The 22098-nt window shown below is 45.9% G+C and overlaps 1 protein-coding gene across 2 annotated transcripts in view; it reads left to right on the top strand.

Moving 5' to 3' along the window:
• PTAFR (platelet activating factor receptor) overlaps positions 1-21884 on the top strand; it is a 39973-nt gene extending 18089 nt beyond the window's left edge. For both annotated transcript variants that reach the window (XM_006739875.3, XM_081817865.1), the window contains one exon: positions 18631-21884. In XM_006739875.3, coding sequence (XP_006739938.2) covers positions 18631-19703 — 1073 coding nt within the window. In that variant the 3' untranslated portion in view covers positions 19704-21884. The remainder of the gene's footprint in view (positions 1-18630) is intronic.
• Positions 21885-22098: the final 214 nt, after the last annotated feature.

The following is a 22098-nucleotide window of genomic DNA, read 5'->3' as shown; positions in this document are numbered from 1 at the left end:
GCGTGGTCCTTTGGTGTGATTCAGGGTATAATGGAGGGGTAAGCCCAGTACTGAGAATCCCACAGGAAGACGTACCTCTCCGTTCCCTCCTCCCTGCCCTGGCCTACTTCCTAGAAGGAGGAGGGAGGGGGAAGGAGACCCACAAATACCATCTGGGTATTTGGGAGCCAGAAGGAAAGACCCAGGCCAGGTTCAGGGTCCCCCACCAGCTGTCCTAGACCAGCTGAGCAGAGACCGAGTCTCACCAGGGCAATATATATTCCTGGGGTCAGGGAAGGGCCCTCTGTGAGAAGGGAGATTGGGAAAATCTGGTTCCCAGGCCACTCCCACCTCAAGAACCCTAGACCTTGTCCCTGACCTCTCCGAGACAAAGAATTCCATTTCTCCACCCAGAAATGTGCCCAGCATGGCGCTGGACTCCTTGTCTTTGAAACTGTGGGGAGCCCAGAATTCCCCAGAGGTCAAGATACTTGCTCCCGCAATTTCCCCCTCAAATCCCTCTGCTTTTTGGAGAAATGGTAGTGAAAGCACTCCATGAGTGGAATCTTTAAAGAGTCTGGCCAGCATGGTCAGGCCAGGGCCCAAATGCCAAGCAACAGGGGAGGTCAGAATAGGAGTAACTCATTGACTGAGCATCTACTATATGCCAGGCACTTTAGAAGTTTACCTGCCTTCAAACTCAGGCTATCCTATGAGATCAATGTTGATATTATTCTCATTTTATACATGAGAAAAGTAGGACTCACAGAAGAGAAATGATTAAACTGTTGTGTTTGAGAGTTCTCAGGAAATCTAAGGGCTGGGAGTGACTAAGGCTGGTGTGTGAGGGTTTGGAAGTAGAGGATGAGGGACAACGTGACTGTGTGTGTGTGTGTGTTTATTAGTAAATGTCTCTTTTTTTGAGAGAGAGAGAGCGAGCACACGTGCGTGCGCGCACACACACACATACACACACGAGTTGGGGGTAGGGGAGAAAGAATTCCAAGCAGGCTCCATGCCCAGCACAGAGCCCAATAATGGGCTTGATCTCATGACCCTGAGATCATGACTTGAGCTGAAATCAAGAGTTGGACGCTTAACTGACTGAGCCAGATGCCCCTATTAGTAAATATTTCTTGAGTGTTTGTTGTGGAGGAGGCCCTGTGGCACACACTGGTGAAATGCCAGAAGCCTTGAACCCAGGGAATTCCCAACCCAAAGGAAAAAGAAACCAACAGCCATTATAATGCAGTGCGATGCGTTGTGTTATGGAAACCCCAGGCAGCATCTCTATGTCTATCTGGGTTGAGAAGTCAGACTAATGGTAGCCAGCATTCCTTGAACTTTGATTATAGATCAGGCATTTTCTATTTAATCCTTACAACAACCCTATGAAGTATTCTTCTTATTATTTTTACAGAGGAGTAAACAGAGGCCCATTGGAGGTTAAATTAATTATCTTGGGTAAGAATCAGCTGATGGCATTTTGCCAACTGTCATTAGCTGCCATGAAAAGATGTGACTGGTTCCTGGAAGCTTTCAGAGTTAATGATACATCTGGAAGCCTGATGTAGGTGGCTTCAGGCTGGCGTGAGCTCGATATGAGCTGTTGCAATGACCGTGCTGCTATTTTGAGGAACATTTGATCTGATCTAATTAGCAAATTGGATTTCCTGTAGATACAGTTTTGTAGAGCTGTTGATTGTGAATATCTTGAATTGTGCTAAGCCCTTTACACACATTATTCATCAAATATTCATAGCACTGGGGCACCTGGGTGGCTCAGTCATTAAGCGTCTGCCTTAGGCTCAAGTCGTGATCTCAGGGTCCTGGGATCAAGCCCCACATCGGGCTCCCTGCTCGGCGGGAAGCCTGCTTCTCCCTCTCCCACTTCCCCTGCTTGTGTTCCCTCTCTCGCTGTGTCTCTCTCTGTCAAATAAATAAACAAAATCTTTAAAAAAATATTCATAACACTCTGGGGAGATATGTGCTTGGAATATCCCCAGCTTCATTCACAAAGGAAGGACCTGAGGCTCGGAGAGTGATGTGCTTGGCGATGGTTACAAGCTAGGACAGGATAGAGGCAGAATTCTTGTTTGTCTGACCAGAGTCTGTGGTCTTAACCACTGTTCTTTCCAAACACTTTGTATCCTTTATCTCACTGGATGCTCACAAAAACTCCAGGTGTGATTGTCCCCATTTTACAGATGAGGCCCAGAGAGGGTCAACAGTTTTACTAAAGTTGCACAGCAGTAGGTCTTAAAGCTGAGCCCTGTGATTCTAAGTTAAGAATATACAACGTACTTTCAAATCTATCATTGCTTGGGTCCATAAAGAAAAAAAAATTTTTTTAAAGATTTTATTTATTTGTCAGAGAGAGCACAAGCAGGGGGAGCGGCAGGCAGAGGGAGAAGCAGGCTCCCTGCTGAGCAAGGTGCCAGATGTGGGACTCGATCCCAGGACTCTGGCATCGTGACCTGAGCCAAAGGCAGACGCTTAACTCACTGAGCCACCCAAGCGTCCCAAGAAAACATTTTTTTAATTGTGCTAAAAACACGTGACATAAATTTCCCTTTGTAACAGTTTTTAAGTACACATTATAGTATTGTTAACTGTATGCACATTGTTGTACAGCAGGTCTCTAGAACTTTTCCATCTTGCCTGACTGAAACTCTATACCCACTGAACAACAATTCCATCTCTCCTTCCCCCTGTCCCTGGCAACCACCATTCTACTTTGCGATTCTTTGCGTTTGATGACTTTAGATATTTCATATAAGTGATGACCTTAGGTACTTCATATAATCATTCAATATCTGCCTTTTGGTAATTGGCTTATTTCACTTAATAGTGTCTTCAAGGTTCATCCGTGCTGTAGCATGTGACAGGATCTCCTTCCTTTTGAAGGCTGCATAGTCTTCCCGTTATACACACACCACATGTTGTTTATCCATCCATCTGTTGATGGACATTTGGGTGGCTCCCACCTCTTGGTATTGTGAATAGTGCTGCTATAAACGTGGGTGTGCGAATATTCTTCAAGATCCTGTTTTCAATTCTTTTGTAAGTATACCCAGAAGTAAGATTTCTGGGTCATGTGGTAGTTCTATTTTAATTTTCCGAGGAAACTGTACTGTTTTCCATCCTGGCTGTATCATTTTATGTTTCCACCAATGATGCACCAGGGTTGCAATTTCTCCACATCCTTACTAGGACTTGTTATTTTCTGCCTTTTTGATAGTGGCCATGCTGCCGAGGGTGAGGTGCTATTTCATTGTGGTGCTTATGTGCATTTCCCTGACGATGAGTGGCATTGCACATCTTTTCACGTGCTTGTTTGCCATTTGCGTATCTCCTTTGGAGAAATCTATTGACGTCCTTTGCCCATGTTAAAATCAGTTATTATTATTTTGTTATTGTTGTTATTGTGTTGTAAGAATTCTTTATATATTCTGAATATTAACCCTGTATGCAGTATATGGTTTGCAAATTTTTTCTCCCATTCTCTAGGGTGCCTTTTTCCTCGTCTGTTTCCTTTGCTACAGATGTTTTAAAGTTTGATGTGCCCCCATACATCTATTTTTGCTTCTGTTTCTTGCATTCCTGCTGTCGTAGCTGAGAAATTATGGCTCATTCCAGTGTTATGAAGCCTTCCCACCTATGTTTCCTTGTAGGAGTTTTACATTTTCAGATCTTATGTTTTGATCTTTAATCTGTTTTTAGTTCATTTTTGTATATGGTATAAGAGAAGGGTCCATCTTCATTCTTTTGCTTGTGGATCTCCGGTTTTCCCCTTGGCACTTGTTGGAAAGGCTCTCCTTTTCCCATTGTGTAGTCTTGGCACCCTTGCCAAAGATCATTTGACCATATGTGTGGAGGTTTATTTCTGGGCTCTCTGTTCTGTTCCACTGGTCTATATATATTGCTCTTTATGTTGATACCATGCTGTTGTTTTTTTTTTTTTTTAAGATTTTATTTATTTATTTGACAGAGAGAGACACAGAGAGAGAGGGAATGCAAGCAGGGGGAGTGGGAGAGGGAGAAGCAGGCTTCCTGTGGAGCAGGGAGCCCGACGTGGGGCTCGATCCCAGGACCCTGGGATCATGACCTGAGCCGAAGGCAGACGCTTAACGACTGAGCCACCCAGGCGCCCCGATACCATGCTGTTTTGATTATTGTACTTTGTTATATCTTTTGAAATCACGAAGTGTGAGGCCTCCAGCTTTGTTTTTCTTTCTCAAGAGTGTTTTGACTCTTTGGTGTCCTTCGAGATGAGGTTCTATCTGAATTTTAAGATTTTCTTTTCTGTTTCTGCAAAAAATGCCACTGTGATTTTGACAGGGCTTTGAATCTGTAGATGGCTTCAGCAGGTATGGACACTGTAACAGTATTAAGTCTTCTAGTCTATGAATGAGGATGTCTGTCCATTTATTTGTATCTTCTGCAATTCCTTGCAGCAATGCTTTGTAGTTTTCAGTGTATAAGTCATTTGCCTCCTTGGTTGTTTATTTCCAGTATTTTGTCCTTTTTTTTTTTTTTTTAAAGATTTTATTTATTTATTTGACAGAGAGAGACAGCGAGAGAAGGAACACAAGCAGGGGGAGTGGGAGAGGGAGAAGCAGGCTTCCTGCCGAGCAGGGAGCCCGATGCGGGGCTCGATCCCAGGACTCTGGGATCATGACCTGAGCCGAAGGCAGATGCTTAACGACTGAGCCACCCAGGTGCCCCTATTTTATCCTTTTTGATACCATTATAAATGGGATTGTATTCTTAATTTCCTTTTCTCTTTGACCTATTTTTATTCTTTTAAGATTTTATTTATTTATTTGAGAGAGAGAGAGAGCGTGCGAGCAGGAGGAGGGGCCGAGGGAGAAGCAGACTCCCTGTTGAGCAGGGAGCCCGACTTGGGGCTCCATCTCAGGACACTGGGATCATGACCTGAGCTGAAGGCAGATGCTTAACCGACTGAGCCACCCAGGCGCCCCTCTTTGACCCATTTTTAAATCTTTATTTTACCAATGAGGACACAGAGAGTCAGAGTCATGGGGTGAGTTTAGTGTTTGAAACAGAATTTGATTCCAGCTCCAGCGCTGCCTGGTAGGAGTGATATGGATGCAGATCCCCTCCCTTTGCCCCATTCCTGTTCTTGGGTCACAGGACAGGTCTATGAGGGGTAAGGTGGCCAATGAGTGGTTTGCTTCTCCCAGGGGCCTTGGCTTGGCTTAGGAGATAGGATGGGTCTTGGAGTTCAAAACCCTATGTGCCACTTCTTTTTTTTTTTTTTTAAGATTTTATTTATTCATTTATTTGAGAGAGTGAGAGAGAGAGAGAGAGAGCACATGAGAAGGGGGAGGGTCAGAGGGAGAGGCAGACTCCCTGCTGAGCAGGGAGCCCAATGCGGGACTCGATCCCGGGACTCCAGGATCATGACCTGAGCCGAAGACAGTTGCTTAACCAACTGAGCCACCCAGGCGCCCTCTGCCACTTCTTAGCTGTGTGACTGGACAAGTCTGTTTCCCTCTCTGGCCTCACTTTCTTCTCTGGAGAAATGGTCATTTTGTAAAACTCACCTTGCAAGGCTGACTTGAGGAAATGTATTCATGGGTATGTAGTGTCTGTATATTTAATCCAGTACCCTGAACTTAGGTAGGCTGGCTGCGACTCCCCTCCTGTCATGCCCTACACACGAGGCAAGGAGCATTTGGATGCACGTGTAAATGTCCGCTTGGAGTGTGTGTCCCTCCCACACCCCACCTCTAGCCTGAGCGGAGTCAGTGATTGTACCTCCAGGCTTGCAGCTCTGCAGGGAGCTGCTGGTGCATGAGATCGCATGAACTTGAATGTGAGTAATGTATAGCTTATAAATATTTAGAAATTTGTACTTTAAAAAAATTATTTGAGAGAGAGAGAGAGAGCTCTTGTGAGGGGGGCAGAGGGGCAGAAGGAGAGGGAGAAAAGCAGACTCCCCACTGAGTGCACAGCCTTATGGGAAGAGGGGGAGGCTGGGGGCCGGACAATCCCACGACCCAGGGATGACGACATGAGCCAAAATCAAGAGCCAGAGGCTCAAGCAGCTGAGCCACCCCAGTGCGCTGACGTGTACTTTTGACCGAACATGGCCCCACAAATGTTAGGAGCTGGGCTGACTGGTAAACCCAACTTCCCAACCCACAGTCCACACTGGGGAAGTAACCAGCACATACTTCCTTCTGCCCAGATCCAGGTGGTCCCTCCCCTCTGACTGTTCACCTGAAAATGGGAGCCCAGGTTCCCTAGGGGCATGATGTTCTCAGACAGTATGGGAATGGTAGGGGGTTGGGACTGAATGCTATGCACAGTAGAGGATGGGATATCCAGATGGCGGAATTCTTCTGTCTCCATGAATATTTATGGCTCCCCTTGCCTACCCCTAGTTGAGAGCTGCGCCTGGGCTGCCGCCCAGACTTGAAGCATCAAGGAACTGTGCCCTCATGTAAGATTGATTGGTCTGAGCTGCTGCTGCCTTTTTTCCCTCCAAATGCTCATTCCCTTCCTGACCCGTTGAGAGATTTGTTGGCATTCGCCTAAGGCCCTGTCTGGAGTTGACAGGGAACTCAGTATGTGGGTTAGAGCCCCTGGGACAGTGGTGACCATAGTCCCCTCCCCTGACTTCATGTGGCTGAGCCAGTGGGGAGAGGGAGGCCTGGCCATTGTGACCAGTTTGCATGCTTATTTTTGGAACCACTGTTAGAATGGTAAAATTTTGTAACTGAAAAAACTGAGGCTCAGATAGGTGAACTCACTTGCCCAAGGTCACACAGCAAGTAAATGGCAGAGCCATGTATGAACCCAGGTCTTTCTGACTCTAGAAAGGGATTATTCTCCCCATCCTACTGTGCTTCCGCCAGAGAGACTGGACACGTTTCCTTCATACCAGTTTCTGCTGAATAGTCATCAGGGGCTTGGTCATTCATTCATTCAGTGCTCAGTGTCTGACACTGGGGATAAAGAATGAAAAAGATCTAGTCCCTGCCCTCTAGGAGCTCCAGGCTGGTGAGGAAATGGCCATAGAAATCAATACTTACAACACATTGTATCTGGTGCTGTACTGAGGAATGTGCCCAGTACCATGGTGACCCAGAGAAGAAGGCAACTCATTCTGCCTGGGGCAATCAGGGAGGGCATCCTAGAGGAAGCATTCTTTAGATTGGTCTTTTTTTTTTTTTTAAGATTTTTATTTTTATTTATTTATTTGTCTGAGATTGAGAGAGAGAGAGAGAGCACACAAGCAGGGGGAGGGAGAAGCAGGCTCCCTGCTGGGCAAGGAGCCTGATGCGGGGCTCGATCCCAGGACCCTGGGATCATGACCTGAGCCAAAGGCAGACGCTTAACGACCAAGCCCCCCAGGTGTCCCTTTAGGTTGGGTCTTCAAGGAAGAGTGGGAGTTTGCTAGGTAAAGCAAGAGGCAGAAGGCACTCTCAGAGAGGTAGCAGCATGTGCAAAGCACAGAGGTTTGAGAAGAAACAGAGTTTTTAGAGAAGCAGCAGGAAGTTCAGTGTGGCTGGAATACAGGGTGTGTAGTAAAAGAGGCTGGAGGGAAATGAGGTGTGAAAGGAGCTTGGATTTGATCCTGGGCAATGGGGAGCCATGGAAGGTGGTAGACTAGTCGAGTATGTGGCTGACAGTGTGCTGAAACGCAGTACTTCTCAAACTTCAGTGTACCCACGAATCACCTGGGACTCTTGTGAAAATACAGATTCTGATGCAGCAGTCCGGGGTGGAGCGTGAGAGTCCGTATTTCTGACAAACTCAGCTGATGCTGCTGGTTTGAGGACCTCGATTTGAGTAGTGAGGCTGTAGAGGGCTCATTCCGTCTCGTAGGGAGACTGCTCTGGGGAGCAGGCAGCTCCTGGTGCTCTTCTGTTATGGGGTAGATCAGGCCTCGGGTCTGCCCTTCTTCTTGGGTCAGCCCTCCTGCAGCTCGCACAACGAGGTCACAACAAGGATTAAAATTTTTGTTTGCCAGACATCTGTTGACTCAACAAACGCTTACCAAGCTCCTGCTCCGGCCACACGTGTGCTAGGTGCTGGAGACGGAGAGAGGAATTGGAAATGCCACTTTGTGGTCCATGTCACCACCCCCTCTTGCCTCCAGAACTGGTTCTCTGCTTGCCCTTTGTCCCCTACTATCTGTTCTCTGTCCAGCAGCCAGGGAGTCCGATCATGTTACTCACTTGCCTGACACGGTCCAGCGGCTCTCCAGTGCTCAGAAAATAAAATTCCACCTCCTCACCACAGCTTAGGAGCCATCTGGGGTCGGCTGCCCCCAGATCTCATCCAGTTCTTCCCATTTCTCACTCCCCTAGGACCACATGAATCTTACGTTTCCTTGAGCACGACGCATTTGTTCCTATCTTATGATATGATGAACTTACTCCCGCTGCACATGAGACACTTGGCCTAGAATACTCTTCTTCCAGAATACTCTTGTTCCTTCTCGCTTTTTAGATTTCAGCCAGGAGAAGATATGGGTTTTCACAGGACCCTACAACTTGTACAATTTGGGGGTTCCTCGTGAAGAAAAGTGACCAAATTGCAAATACACAATTAGATACAAGACCTAGAAAGGGGCCTTGAAGCTTACGCTTCATTGGCCTCATGGTAAATCTTCCTCTGGGTTTGTTTATAGGTTACCTCCTCTGAGAAGCCTTCCCTGGTCACTCTATTTAAAGCAGCCCCTTACCCAAGCTTCGTCATGTCACGATTTTTATTTCTTTTATTGAATTCATCACAATTTGAAATTACTGTGTTCTTTTCCCTCTCTGTTTTGGTCTGTTTTCCCTGACAAGAGTGTAAGCTTCTTCAGAGCAGGGGTTTTGCCTGTTTTATTCCTGCAGTATCCCCAAAAAAGTGCCCAGCCCCCAGTGGGATATCGATACCTGTCAGGGGAATGAATGGACATATCCTCTGCCCTCCAGGAGCTGCTGGTCTAGTGTGGCAGGAGTACACAGAGATAATTTCAATGGTATAAGATGCTGTAAGCTATGGGTGCTCAGAGGATGAACGCTTAACCGGGTCTGGGGGCAGAGCAGGGTGTGAGAGAGGCAGGGAGGCTTGGGAAGAACTAGCTGCAGGGAGAGAGGCCAGGGCAGTCTTCAAGTGACCAGTACATAGCCAGGCAGAGTGAGGGAGGGAAGCATGAACAAAGGCATGGAGGTCTGAGCCCCTAGGCCCAGAAGAGACTCAGCTGGTTACATTGTGGGTGACATCAAAGGGTTCCACTGACGCAAAGGGATGGCTGGGTGCTAAGTTTGGGATGAAGGCTAAGGGGGTGGGAGTCACATGAAGACCAGGATCTGGGAAGACAGCAGAAGTAGGAAGAGCCAGGGTGATGGGTACGGGAGGCACCCAGGGCAAGGCTTTGGGCAAAGGCAGGGGTTTCATGCAAGAACCCCCACACTGATTCTGACTCTGTATCTGGAAGGAAGAGGCCTGCACTGGGCTTCCTATGGGGGCTATGTGGACTGGGGATGCTCCAGGCCCAGACAGACCTGATTACAGGTTGGGTTCACAGAGAAGCTGACTCTGAAATGGAGATTAGCATGTAGGAATGTTTTTCCTGAACTGTTTTAAAGCAAAGTCAAGATACTGTATAATTCTACCTATACATACTTCATGATGTGTATCTAATAGATAAGGAATTAAAACATATAAAAATATAGAACCATAATATCATTATCACACCTAACAAAATTAACATTGATTTCTTAATTCCAGCTCATACTGAGTCTGTGTTTGAGTTCTTCCAATTGTCTAAAAACTAGTTTTTATAGTTACTTTGAATCAGGATACAAACAAGGTTCACAACTATTTGCTCAACTAAGCTTCTTGAATGAGAATTTAACATTCCACCTCCTTGCTTCTCCCTCATTCCTCAACTCATGCTTTGGATGCTGCTCTCCTGATGACGGGGAGCTGGATTTCCCTGTTGCCACATGCTGTGTTTTCTTTTCTTTTCTTTCTTTCTTTTTTTTTTTAAGATTTTATTTATTTATTTGAGAGAGAGAGAACATGAGCAAGGGGAGGGGCAGAAGGAGAAGGAGAAGCAGACTCCCTGCTGAGTAGGGAGCCTGGGGCTCGATACCGGGACCCTGGGATCATGACCTGAGCTGAAGAGAGACACTTAATCAACTGAGCCACCCAGGGGCCCCTGCTTTTCTGTCTGCATCGTACTTGATCTCTCCGTGTGGCTTTTCACGCTGCTGGCCCCCACTTCCGTGCTCTTGAAACCTTCTCCAGCATTGCTCTCCTACCTCTCTGTCCTGTCCCTGCCTCCTTCACAGGTTTCTCCTCCCCCTCTGACTTCTCCGGGGAATGTTGGGCTCTTCAGGATTTAACTCTGGATCCTCTGGAATTTCAGGGCACTCCAGATGTGTCCCCAGCTGGATTCATCTGCACCCCCACACTGTTCCTCCTCAGTGTCATCTCCATGAAGATGGGTACCACCCCCAGCCCAAATCATCTGCGCCAGAAAGCTGGCAGTCCTTGACTCCTCCCTTTCTATCAACCTGTCTCCCATCTGTCACCAAGTTCCATCCATTCAACCTCCCAAATAACTCTGACAACCATCCATTTCCCTCCATTTGCCCCGTCATGCTCCAAGCCTCCTTTGGCCCTGCAGACAATTGCAATTGTCTTGATGCTCTCTCCTTGCTTCTGGTCTGAAGCCCCTCTCGCTTGTTCTGTACACAGCGGTCAAAGCCCTCTTTCCCAAACCCAGATCCAGTGTTGTCCCTTTCCTGTTCCATACCCTTCAGTGACTCCCCATTTTCTACAAATCCTTAGCCTAATATTCAAGACCTTTCTTAAGTTGACCAATACATACTTACTTTGTAGGCCCTGTCTCTCCTCACCATCCCCGCCCACCCCCACCACACACACTTTAAGGTTTAGCTAGACCAGGTGTCTCAAGCTCCCTGAGCACAAGGTCCATCCGCTCCTCGTCTTCCAGGACTCTGCACGCACCATCCCTCTGTCTGGGGCTCCTCATCTGGCTTACTACTTCTTGTCCTTCCACATAGGCAGGTCACTCCTGATCCTCAGGTCTGGGTAGGGACACCATCTCAGAATTACCCCGACTTCTGGAACCTCCACCATCATAACACTTGACAATTGTCTACTTCTGAATCTCTCTTTTGCAAAATGGGCTGTGAGCAGTGGAAGGACAGAGACTGGGTCTGTTCTCTGAGGCCTCCGCACTCTGCCCAGGGCCTGGAGCAGTGAGTGCTTGTCCAGTGAATGCATGGATGAGGGACTGAATGGGTGAGTTGGGTTGACCTGGGTGTGTGTGCCCCAGTCATATAGTGAGAAAAAAAATTTTTAATTAATGCAAAAAAATTCATGATGAACAAATACCAAAATCTTAAATGAAGATAGGATCATAATAGTGCCAGGCAGAGCAATATTAGAACCTGAGGCAAAAGGAAGACTGATTTTGATTTTTGAAGATATTGCATTAAAATATTATTTATCTTGATCACTGAGGTTTTCAGCACCCCCTTACATTTTGCGCCTAGGTGAGCTCCTCCACAAGCCTTACCCCAGTCCAGGTCCTGGTGGGAAGGCTTCCTCAGCAGGCCAGGACAGGCATGGCACAGAGGACAGGGCCCAAGCAGATATACTGGGTTGAATACTCTGGCTGTAGAAAGACTGTTTCTGGGCACCTGGGTGGCTCAGTGGTTAAGCGTCTGCCTCCAGCTCAGGTCATGATCCCAGGGCCCTGGAATCCAGCCCCGCATCGAGCTCCCTGCTCCACGGGAAGGCTGCTTCTCCCTCCCCTGCTTGTGTTCCCTCTCTCGCTGTGTCTCTCTCTGTCAAATAAATAAATTAAATCTTAAAAAAAAAAAAAAGACTGTTTCTAGTGGAGAGTTGCCCCCACCCCACTAAGCTGGAGCTTAAACCCAAGAAGAGGAAGAGACTTACTTGGCGGGGGGGGGGGAGGGGGGGTTGGATGGTGAGCATGGGTAAGAACATGACTTCTTCAAAGACCCAGAGTGAACACCATGCACTGCCCAGCTGTGGGCTGCCTCACCTCCTTTCTGAGGTCCCAGGCAGAGGGTCCCCCAAGGCATTAAGGTCGAGCAGGAGAAAGAAAGAAGGCCAGTCCCTGAGAAATGGGCATCTTGGGCTCAAAGGAAAGGTGAGCGGGCTGATTGTGGAGCAGTGATTTTATTTATTTTTTATTTAAGTTTTTAATTTTAATTCCAGTATAGTTAGCATCCAGTGTTATATTAGTTTCAGGTGTACAATATAGTGATTCAACAACTCTGCATTATTTGGTGCTCATCATAAGTGTACTCTTAATCCCTATCACCTATTTCACCCATCCCCCACCCACCTCCCCTCTGGTAACCACCAGCTTGTGCTCTATAGTTGAGAGTCTTTCTTGGTTTGTCTCTCTCTCTCTCTCTTTTTCCTTCCTTTTGAGGAGCAGCAGTTTTTAAATCTTCTGGTCTCAGTACCTCTTTTTTATATCTTTAAAAATTATTGAGGGCCCCAGAGAGCTTTTGTTTACATGGGTTATATCCATCAGTATTTTCTTTTTTTTTTTTTTGAGATTTTATTTATTTATTTGAAAGAGAGAGAGACAGAGATAGCAACAGAGATAGCAAGAGACAGCATGAACCAGGAGGAGAGGGAGAAGCAGATGCAGGGCTGGATCCCAGGACCCTGGGATCATGACCTGAGCTGAAGGCAGACGCTTAACGACTGAGCCACCCAGGCACCCCTAAGCTCATTCCATGTTAACATAAATAACATTGTTAGCAAAAATTAGCTAACAATTTCAAAACATAAATAATTTAGAGTGGCTTTGATTTACATTTGTTTGCAAATATCTTTAATGATAGGTTTAATAGAAGACAACTAGATTCTCCTATCTGCTCCTTCATTCAATCTATCGTGGTATGTTGTTTTGGTTGAAGTGTATGAAGAAAATCTGCCCTTACACAGATATGTATTTGTAGCGGGAGGGATATTTTAATGTCTTTTTCAGATAATTGATGATGTTCTTCTTTGATACTACATCAAAGCTCCACAAATAGTAGTTTCTGAAAAGTCAGTTGCAATGTGGAACCCGAGTCGTACCAATGAACCTTCTATAATCTGTTGTGTAGCAATGTTTTGATCTGTCTCGCCCTTTGATTCTTTTACCCATGCATAATTTTGAAACTGGCCTTCTTCATTTGGAAAATGTCGGTTCACTAAGTTATGCAGGTTTTCCAAACATGGACCTTTCACTAAAGGATTTTTTAAAAATTACATTCATTAGTATCGCCACCAATCTCATCAGAAAATTCTTTAAGGATTAAGAAGCTGTCAAACTCATACTGGCAGATACGGTTTTTCCGAAGATACTAGTTTTCTCCCAAGTTCGAATTTTATCATTGGCAACAAATAACTGTTATTTGTTTTCCTTGAAGCAATGGGTTTCCTTTGTTCATATTTGAGCAAATATGATACCCAAGTCTGAAAAACCATAGTTGGTCAGTCATTTTTTCAAGTGATAGTGACGATCTGCAAAAAAGTTCTGCTTATAACTCAAGTCACTTAAGCGGTTTTCCTGAAGACAACCACTGACTTCAGCGTGCAGAAGCATTGCATTTCCCATTTTCACACCCAAAATATTAAAAAGATGTGTACTTAAGATTTAATCAAATTAATAATTTCCTTGCTTTATCAAGGAATTTTTTTTTTTTTTTTTTTTTGCCCTGAGTAGGGCCTGGCTGTGAAAAATACAGCTCCTACTCCCATTTGGTGCCACTGCCTTGATCTGTGCTAAGGAGCCTGCAGTTTTGTTCACTCTGTACCATCAGTGCGAATGTCAACACAGTGAAAAGGGGAAATAATGTCTTGATATAATTATGACAATAGTTGTTTTTTTTTTTTTATTTATTTGAGAGAGAGAGACAGACAGAGAGCAGGAGTGAGAGAGAACATGAGGGGGGAAAGGGAGAGGGAGAAGCAGACTCCCTGCTGAGCAGTGAGCCTGATGCGGGACTCGATCCCAGGACCCTGGGATCATGACCTGAGCTGAAGGCAGATGCTTAACAACTGAGCCACCCAGGCGGGCCTTTGACAATAGTTTTGACCTCATGGGTCCTCTGAAAGTTCTCAGAGATATTCCTTTCTCATCCCTCATTTCTGTGGACCACCCTTTGAGAAGTATTATCCTAGAGTCTTGGGATCAGATGGCAGGACTACGTTTAGGTGTGGAAAAGATCCCAGCCAAGTAAACGTTAGCAATTTCGTTTCTGGGGAAGCAACCTAAAACTATGTAATTCAAATCAACTATGTAATGCACAATGTGACTTGAGGCTGAGTTTTTTGTTTTAAAAGAATCACAATTATTTATCGGAATAATTAAACCTACATTTATTTAATTTAGCATAGACAAGCCACCACCACATTAATTGGAGCAAAGCGTAAAAATTTTCTCAATCATCAAAATTCCAATTAGAGCCAGTTGCTTCTTTTTTCTTTTTTTTTGCAATTGAAGTATAATTGATATACAACGTTCCATTAGTTTTGAGTGTCCAACATGGTGATTTGACAACTGTGTTTCGCTGTGCTCACCATAAGTGTAGCTACCATCTGTCACCCTACAACGCTATTCTAGTCCCATTGACTATATTCCCTATGCTGTGCCTTTCATCCCTGTGACTTATTCATTCCATGACTGGAAGACTGTACCTCCCACCCCCCTTCACCCATTTTTCCCATCCCCCCACCTCCCACCCCTCTGGCAACCATGGCTTGTTCCCTTTATTTATGGGTCTGTTTCTGGTTTTAGAGCAAGTTGGTTCTTTAAACTCACCTGTAAGTATCTAGAGACTTCTTCAAGTGTTTCCACTGCTCCAGAGCTCCCAAAGAGATGGTTGTAATCAACGAGGCTTATCACCCACTCCTTTATTGGTTCATGGTGCTGGGAATAGTGTTGAATAGACAGACAAGGCCCTTATTCTCCTGGTGCTCAGTCAACTAGGAGAGTGTTATGAATCACACAAACATGAATATGATCACAACTGCTTTAGGATTTACAAAGAAGTACAGGGGGCTTTGAGGCAGGACGTGACCTGGCCTGGTGAAGACCTCTCTGAAGAAGTAAAATTCAGGTAAGGTCTGAAGCACGAGTTAGAATGGCCGGGTAGAAGTGGGGTGTGGTTAGGGAGGAGGGTTCGAAGCATTGGCATGGGTGTTGTGCTTGCAGGCAGAGGCAGGAAAGGTCTGAGCATGTTTGAAGACCCACTGGGAGCTCCATTTTGACTGGACCCTGGTGGGAAGATAGCAGGAGGAGAGGATGGAATGGCAGGCAGAGGTCAGGGTGAGGGCCATCGGTGGTCCTTTTCTCAGTTCCTACAACCTACCCTGCTCCTTCCTGCCTCAGTCCTGGACCCATGCAGATCCCTCTGCCTGGAACACTCTTCCTCTCTCAGGTCCCAAAGGAAATGTCACCTCTTTTCTAAGAATAACTTTTTGTATTCTCCATATCAGCACCTCCTTTTCTGTGTATAGCAGCTCTGTTTGTTTACATGGCGTTTGTCCATCTGCCCCACGAGACTGTCAGGTCCCCGAGTGCAGGCCTGTGCAGTCACGTCCACCCTGTATCTCCTGCGGGCTGGACATGCAGTTGGTGCTCAGAAGTATTTGTTGGCGGAATGTGTGAATGAACAAATGCACGCAGAGCTGGATTTGAGACTCTGGCTCCATCCTTTAACAGCTGTGTGACCTTGAACCATCACATAAACACATTAGATTGTTTCCTATTCTGTAAAATGGAGTTTTATTTCTTATCTCAGAGGGCTTTTGTGAGACTGAAATGAGGTAGTGCACAGGAAGCACCTGGCTCTGAAGGAGCGTCTTACTCCCAGTTCTGTTCTCTTTTCACTGTTCTGGGCTGTAGGATGAGTCTGGGGCCTTGCTCAACTCCATCTGGCTCTCCTGCCGTCCCATCAACCCTCCCACCCCCAGCTGCAACACAAACATCAGAGGGGCTTCCAGGCTCATGTGCTGGCAACAGAATTCAAGGAACAAGAGAGGAGGGAGCAATTGGTTCTGGTGGAGAGTGGGTGGTGGTGAAGATGCTGTTGAAAACGGACCAGACTGTGGGTAGTGGGATTAGGGTTAATTTCATCTTCTTTAATATACTTTTCTTTTTTTTTTTTTGAGAGAAAGAGCGAGTGGTGGTGGGGAGGGGCAAAGGGAGAAGGAAAATCTTTCTTTTTTTTAGTTAATTAATTTTTGCGAAAGAGAGAGAGAGAGAGAGAATGAGAACACGCACATGAGCAGGGGAGGGGCAGAGGGGGAGAGAGAGAGAATCCCAAGCAGGCTCCATGCCCAGCACTGAGCCCCACATGCGGCTCTATCTCATGACCCTAAGATCATGACCTGAGCTGAAACCAAGAGTAGGATGCTTAACTGACTGAGACACCCAGGCACCCCTTTAATATACTTTTTTTTTTTGCTTTTTTAGCTGTTTATTTGGAAATGATTGTAGACTCACAAGTTGTAAAAATTGAACATAGAGTTTCTTGAGCCCTCCAATGGTGACATAGCCATAGTACGATCCCAAAACCAAGAAAGGCTTTTTGTTTTGAAATAATTTTAGGCCTTCAAAAAAGTTGCAAAATAGTACAAAGAGTCCATGTGTGCCCTTTGCTCCACATTCCCTAATGTTAACAATTTACAAAACCATAATACAATGATCAAAACTAGGAAATGAACATTGATGTATTATTTTAATTATAGACGTTATTTGAACTTCACCAGTTTTTCCACTAAACGATCTTTTTTTGTTCTTGGATACAATCCAGGATCCCACATTGTGTTTAGTTGTCATACATTTCCTTAATATCCTCTGATTTTTGGCAATTCCTCAGTCTTTCCTTATCACTCATGACCTTGACATTTTTTATCAGTTATTTTGTATAATGTCTCACAATTTGGGCCTATCTGATGTTTTCTCATGACTACATTGAGATTATGCAGTTCTGGAAAGAAAACCACAGAAATTATGTTATAGTCTTTTCAGTGCTTCAAATCAAGGGTACCTGATATTGATATATGTCTTACTAATGATGAGTGCATCTTAATCATTTGATTAAAGTGTTGTCTACTGGGTTTCTCCACTGTATACTTTTCTTCATCTTTTTCTTTTCTTTTTTTAAAAGATTTTATTTTTAAGTAATCACTATACCCAACATGGGGCTCAAACTAACAACCCTGAGATCAAGAGTTGCATGCTCCACTAACTGAGCCAGCCAGGTGCCCCTATATTTTTCTTTTCATTAATTTTTCTTTTAATTACTAAAGCAATAAATGCTTCTAAAAAGTTCAAACAAAGGAAGCATAAATAGGTAAACTTCCCAACAAACCCATCTCACCTTCCCAAAGGTTACTTATCATTGTCTACTCTTGAAGCTATATCCTTCTAGATCACTTTCTAGATGTCATATACACACATATAATGGGGACACGCAGATTTTTAAAATTTTGTTTTACTTGACAATATTATCCAGGGACAACTTTCAACATCAGTGCAATCAGATATAACTCATTCTTTCTAATGACTGGCTAGTATTTCATCTTTGGGTCACCCTAATATAATTCTCTGTATTTTCCAGATTTTGTATGAGCACAAAAATAATAATAAATTTACTTTTAATAATAATATAATTTAATTATTATTATTTTAAGTAAAGTCTACTCCCAATGTGGGGCTTGAACCCACTGACCCCGAGATCAAAAGTCACATGCTCTACCAACTAAGCCAGCCAGGCACTCCCATAAATTATTTTTTATTTTTTTAAGATTTTATTTATTTATTTGTTAGAGAGAGAGAGAGAGAGCGAGTGCACAAGCAGGTGGAGGGGTTGAGGGAGAAGCAGACTCCCTACCAAGCAAGGAGCTTGATGTGGGACTCGATCCCAGGACCCCGGGATCATGACCCGAGCTGAAGGCAGACACTTAACCAACTGAGCCACCCAGGCATCACCCACAATTATTTTTTTTAAAGAGTTTATTTATTTATTTGACAGAGACACAGCAAGAGAGGGAAAACAAGCAGGGGGATGGGACAGGGAGAAGCAGGCTCCCCGCGGAGCAGGGAGCCCGATGCGGGGCTCAATCTCAGGACCCTGGGATCATGACCTGAGCCGAAGGCAGACACTTAACAACTGAGCCACGCAGGTGCCCAATTATTTTTTAATATAGAACATCCACCATCAAAATTTACATTTCAAATTTCATCAATAGAAAAATATTTAAAAGTTGTTAGAAAATTAAAAATTTTATGATATAAGTTTTCATATATTTTCTCATCAGAAATAGATTATTTAAACCTTACATCAAAATAAGCCACAGAATGAAAAGGTATGTTTTAAAATGTAACAAGAGAAAAGAAACTGAATTGCCGTTGATTTCATTGACTCTCAGATGCTGTTCATTTAAAAAATACACCATTATTTTATGTAGAAAAAAATACTGCCAATTAATTGGAAGATACCGCCCATTTTAGAGTTTTTAAAATGTGCAAGATGAGAGTCTTGGAATTGATTCAATAAGACAGGCCCTTTTTGACCTTTCATTAACCAGAATTCCTGTGTGGTCTTCCAGGCGCAACAGGATTCTACCACCAGCTGCCCCTTCCAGCCATGGCGACAGGGGCAAATAATTCCTCTCATGTGGACTCTGAGTTCCGATATACCCTCTTCCCGATTGTTTACAGCATCATCTTTGTGCTGGGGGTCATCGCCAACAGCTATGTGCTATGGGTCTTTGCCTGCCTGTACCCTTCCAAGAAACTCAACGAGATAAAGATCTTCATGGTGAACCTCACCGTGGCTGACCTGCTCTTCTTGGTCACCCTGCCCCTGTGGATCATCTACTACCACAACCAGGGCAACTGGATTCTCCCCAAATTCCTGTGCAACCTGGCTGGCTGCTTCTTCTTCATCAACACCTACTGCTCAGTGGCCTTCCTGGCTGTCATCACTTACAACCGTTTCCAGGCAGTGACCCAGCCCATCAAGACAGCTCAGGACACCACCCGCAAGCGTGGTTTCTCTGTGTCCCTGGTCATCTGGGTGGCCATTGTGGCTGCAGCATCCTACTTCTTCATCCTGGACTCCACCAACGTGGAGCCCAACAAGACCGGCTCGGGCAACATCACACGTTGCTTTGAGCATTACGAGAAGGGCAGTGTGCCCGTCCTCATCATCCACGTCTTCCTCGTGTTCAGCTTCTTCCTTGTATTTCTCATCATCTTCTTCTGCAACCTGGTCATCATCCGCAGGCTGCTCTTGCAGCCAGTGCAGCCGCAGCACAATGCAGAAGTCAAGCGCCGCGCGCTGTGGATGGTCTGCACGGTCTTGGCCGTGTTCATCATATGCTTTGTGCCCCACCACATCGTGCAGCTGCCCTGGACCCTGGTTGAGCTGGGCTTCCAGAACAGCAGCTTCCACCAAGCCATCAACGATGCCCATCAGGTCACTCTCTGCCTTCTTAGCACCAACTGTGTTTTAGACCCCATCATCTACTGTTTCCTCACCAAGAAGTTTCGCAAGCACCTCGTTGAGAAGTTCTATAGCATGCGCAGCAGCCAGAAATGCTCCCGGGCCACCTTGGAGACTGGCACTGAAGTGGTCATGCCGCTCAACCACCTCCCTGTCCATTCCCTCAAAAAGTAGTCCCTGATGGTTGGGGCCAGGCCCGGAAGCTTCTCCTCCATGGACATCACAGACTGACCTGGGGGATGAAGGGGTCTCTGCTGTGGTCTGGGCATCTCCTCCCTGGGCACAAGTGGCTCTTTAAGTATGGAGGCTACTTCACCAAGGTGGGGGTGATGGCCAGGTCAGACTGCTGGGAAGTCCAGGACTTGAACGCGCTTCGTCGGCCACCTCGGGGCACATGCATAATAACCTTGGCTGGCAACCTCATCCTGAATACCTGAGTCTGATAGCTCTGCAGGGAATGTCAGGGCCCGGGGCAGACCTTGGGGATAGACTCCGAGCCACCCTGTTCACCCTACCAAGGCAGCTGCCCTGAGCCAGTATGGCCTGAAGTTTTGGGCAACAACTACCTTTGCTACTTTTATAAAGGCAGAGAAGAGGGTTTTGGGAAAGAGATCCTCCCCTGGTTGTGTGATGGTGTCTCTGGGGGAGACTTTTGAGCTAGGATAGTGCCATCTTGTCTCCATTTAGAGGCACAGGATCTTTGTGACACTTCTTAGGGGACGTGGCTCAGTGGAGCCTTTTCCCACTCATCCAACAACCTGTCCTGAATGGTGCCAGAGAGGGTAAGACATGTTCAGGTCAAAGGCTGGGATGGGGAGGTTGTCTCCTGAGGCAAATGTATCTCTCTGCATAGGACTTGGGTCAGCTCTGGGGGACTGGGAGAGACACAACTGCCACATCCGTCTGTCTCAGCAGTGGATCCTGGTGAATTACCTCCCGCTGGGCAGCTCCCTTACTGTGGGTGGGCAGGGGCCCCTCAAAGCCAAATTGGGGGCATCTGCGGCACCACGATGCTCAGAGGTTTCATGAGAAAGGGCACTTAGGTGGAGAAGTACCTGTGTGTGGGTGAGGCCTCCAGAGTGGGAGGAGCCTGTCAGGTCTCATCTACCACCTAGCTTTCTGGGGCAGGGAGGTGGGGGGGGCGGGGGGGAGCCCTCCAAATTTAGCTTCCAGAAGGTGAGAGGAGCAGTTATAATCCCAAGGGCCAGGAGGCACTTTGAATTTTGGGTGCAGAAGAGAGGTGTCAGCTTCTCTTGAAGATCTCTAGATGCCTCCTTGTGATTTTCGGCAAATATATTCAGATGAGCTTCCTCACACCCTGAGCACCTGCGGTGTGAATCTGGCAGCCACAGACCCAGGGGCTTGGAGGAGACCACCCTGGAGCCCCGTGGTCCTTCTGAGACATCTTCCTCCCTTCCAGCCACAATCCCCGTAGAGTGAGATTCTTGTTTCCTGTCTACTGGGCTGATTTTGATAAATGCTTCCCCATGGGCCAGTAACCTGCTTAGGTCTGGAATGGTAGCTGTGGACTGAACTCAGCTGATGGTGACTAGGTGGAGAGTGCAGCAGACTCTGAGCTTTGGTGTCAGACAGACCCAGGTTCAAGTCTTGGCTTTGTCACTTCCTACCAAGGGACTGTGAGCTGAATTTCCTACCTTATAGGGTTGTTAGGAGTGGCGAATGCTGAGGCAGATACCTCTTGGTCAGGGTGATTGCTCATCCCAGATTCTCCCTTTTTCTGAGAATGCATTCCCCTTGATCCTCTGATAAGAGCTGAACGGATGAGATGCGGGCATGTAGCTCTAGGTGGGCCAGTCAGGTTCTCTCTCTCAGGAATAAGAAGCCAGATTCAGGGGTGCTATTTCAGGCTCTGCAGGTCACTAACCTGAAGACATACAAGTCTAGAGTTGTGACTGTGTGTGTGTGTGTGTGTGTCTGCATGTGTGTGCCCCTCTATGTGTATGAGGTGGGGCAGGGGAGAGTGGGTGACCTGCTCAGAGAGAAGATGGAAATGTGTAGAGCAAAGCAGAGACCAGAGGGAGACCATAAGTCTGGAGAGAGGAGGGCAGGTGCTTCCGGGGCCTGCTGCCCTCTTCCTCCAGGCCGGGCCCTCTCAAAGCCCAACATCTGCATTCCTTCCTTTGGGTTCTGTCAGGATGCATTCTCTTATTTTGCCTAAGCCTATTTGAATGACTCTCTATGACTTGCATCTTGTCTCTGAATAAGATGAATGCTTAGATGCTAAAGCACAGTGTTTCTTGCAGTTCAGTCATTTGTGTACACCCCCATACACAATTTTTCAATACCCATGTGCCATCTGTATGTTTACTTAATAAATATTTTGCTCTAAATTGAGTCACTTTTTATCTCTTTACCCAAATGTCCATCAACTGGTGAATGGATAAAGAAGATGTGGTGTATATATATACAATGGAATATTACTCAGCCATCAAAAAGAACGAAATCTTGCCATTTGCAACATTGCGGATGGAGCTAGAGGGTATTGTGCTAAGTGAAATAAGTCAGAGAAAGACAAATACCATATAATTTCACTCATATGTGGAATTTA

This window comes from Leptonychotes weddellii, chromosome 4, assembly GCF_054177405.1.
Source record: "Leptonychotes weddellii isolate Sample4059 chromosome 4, ASM5417740v2, whole genome shotgun sequence".
Taxonomy (NCBI): domain Eukaryota; kingdom Metazoa; phylum Chordata; class Mammalia; order Carnivora; family Phocidae; genus Leptonychotes; species Leptonychotes weddellii.
The sequence above is the reverse complement of the archived record's forward strand: the minus strand, read 5'-3'. Positions and strand labels throughout refer to the sequence as shown.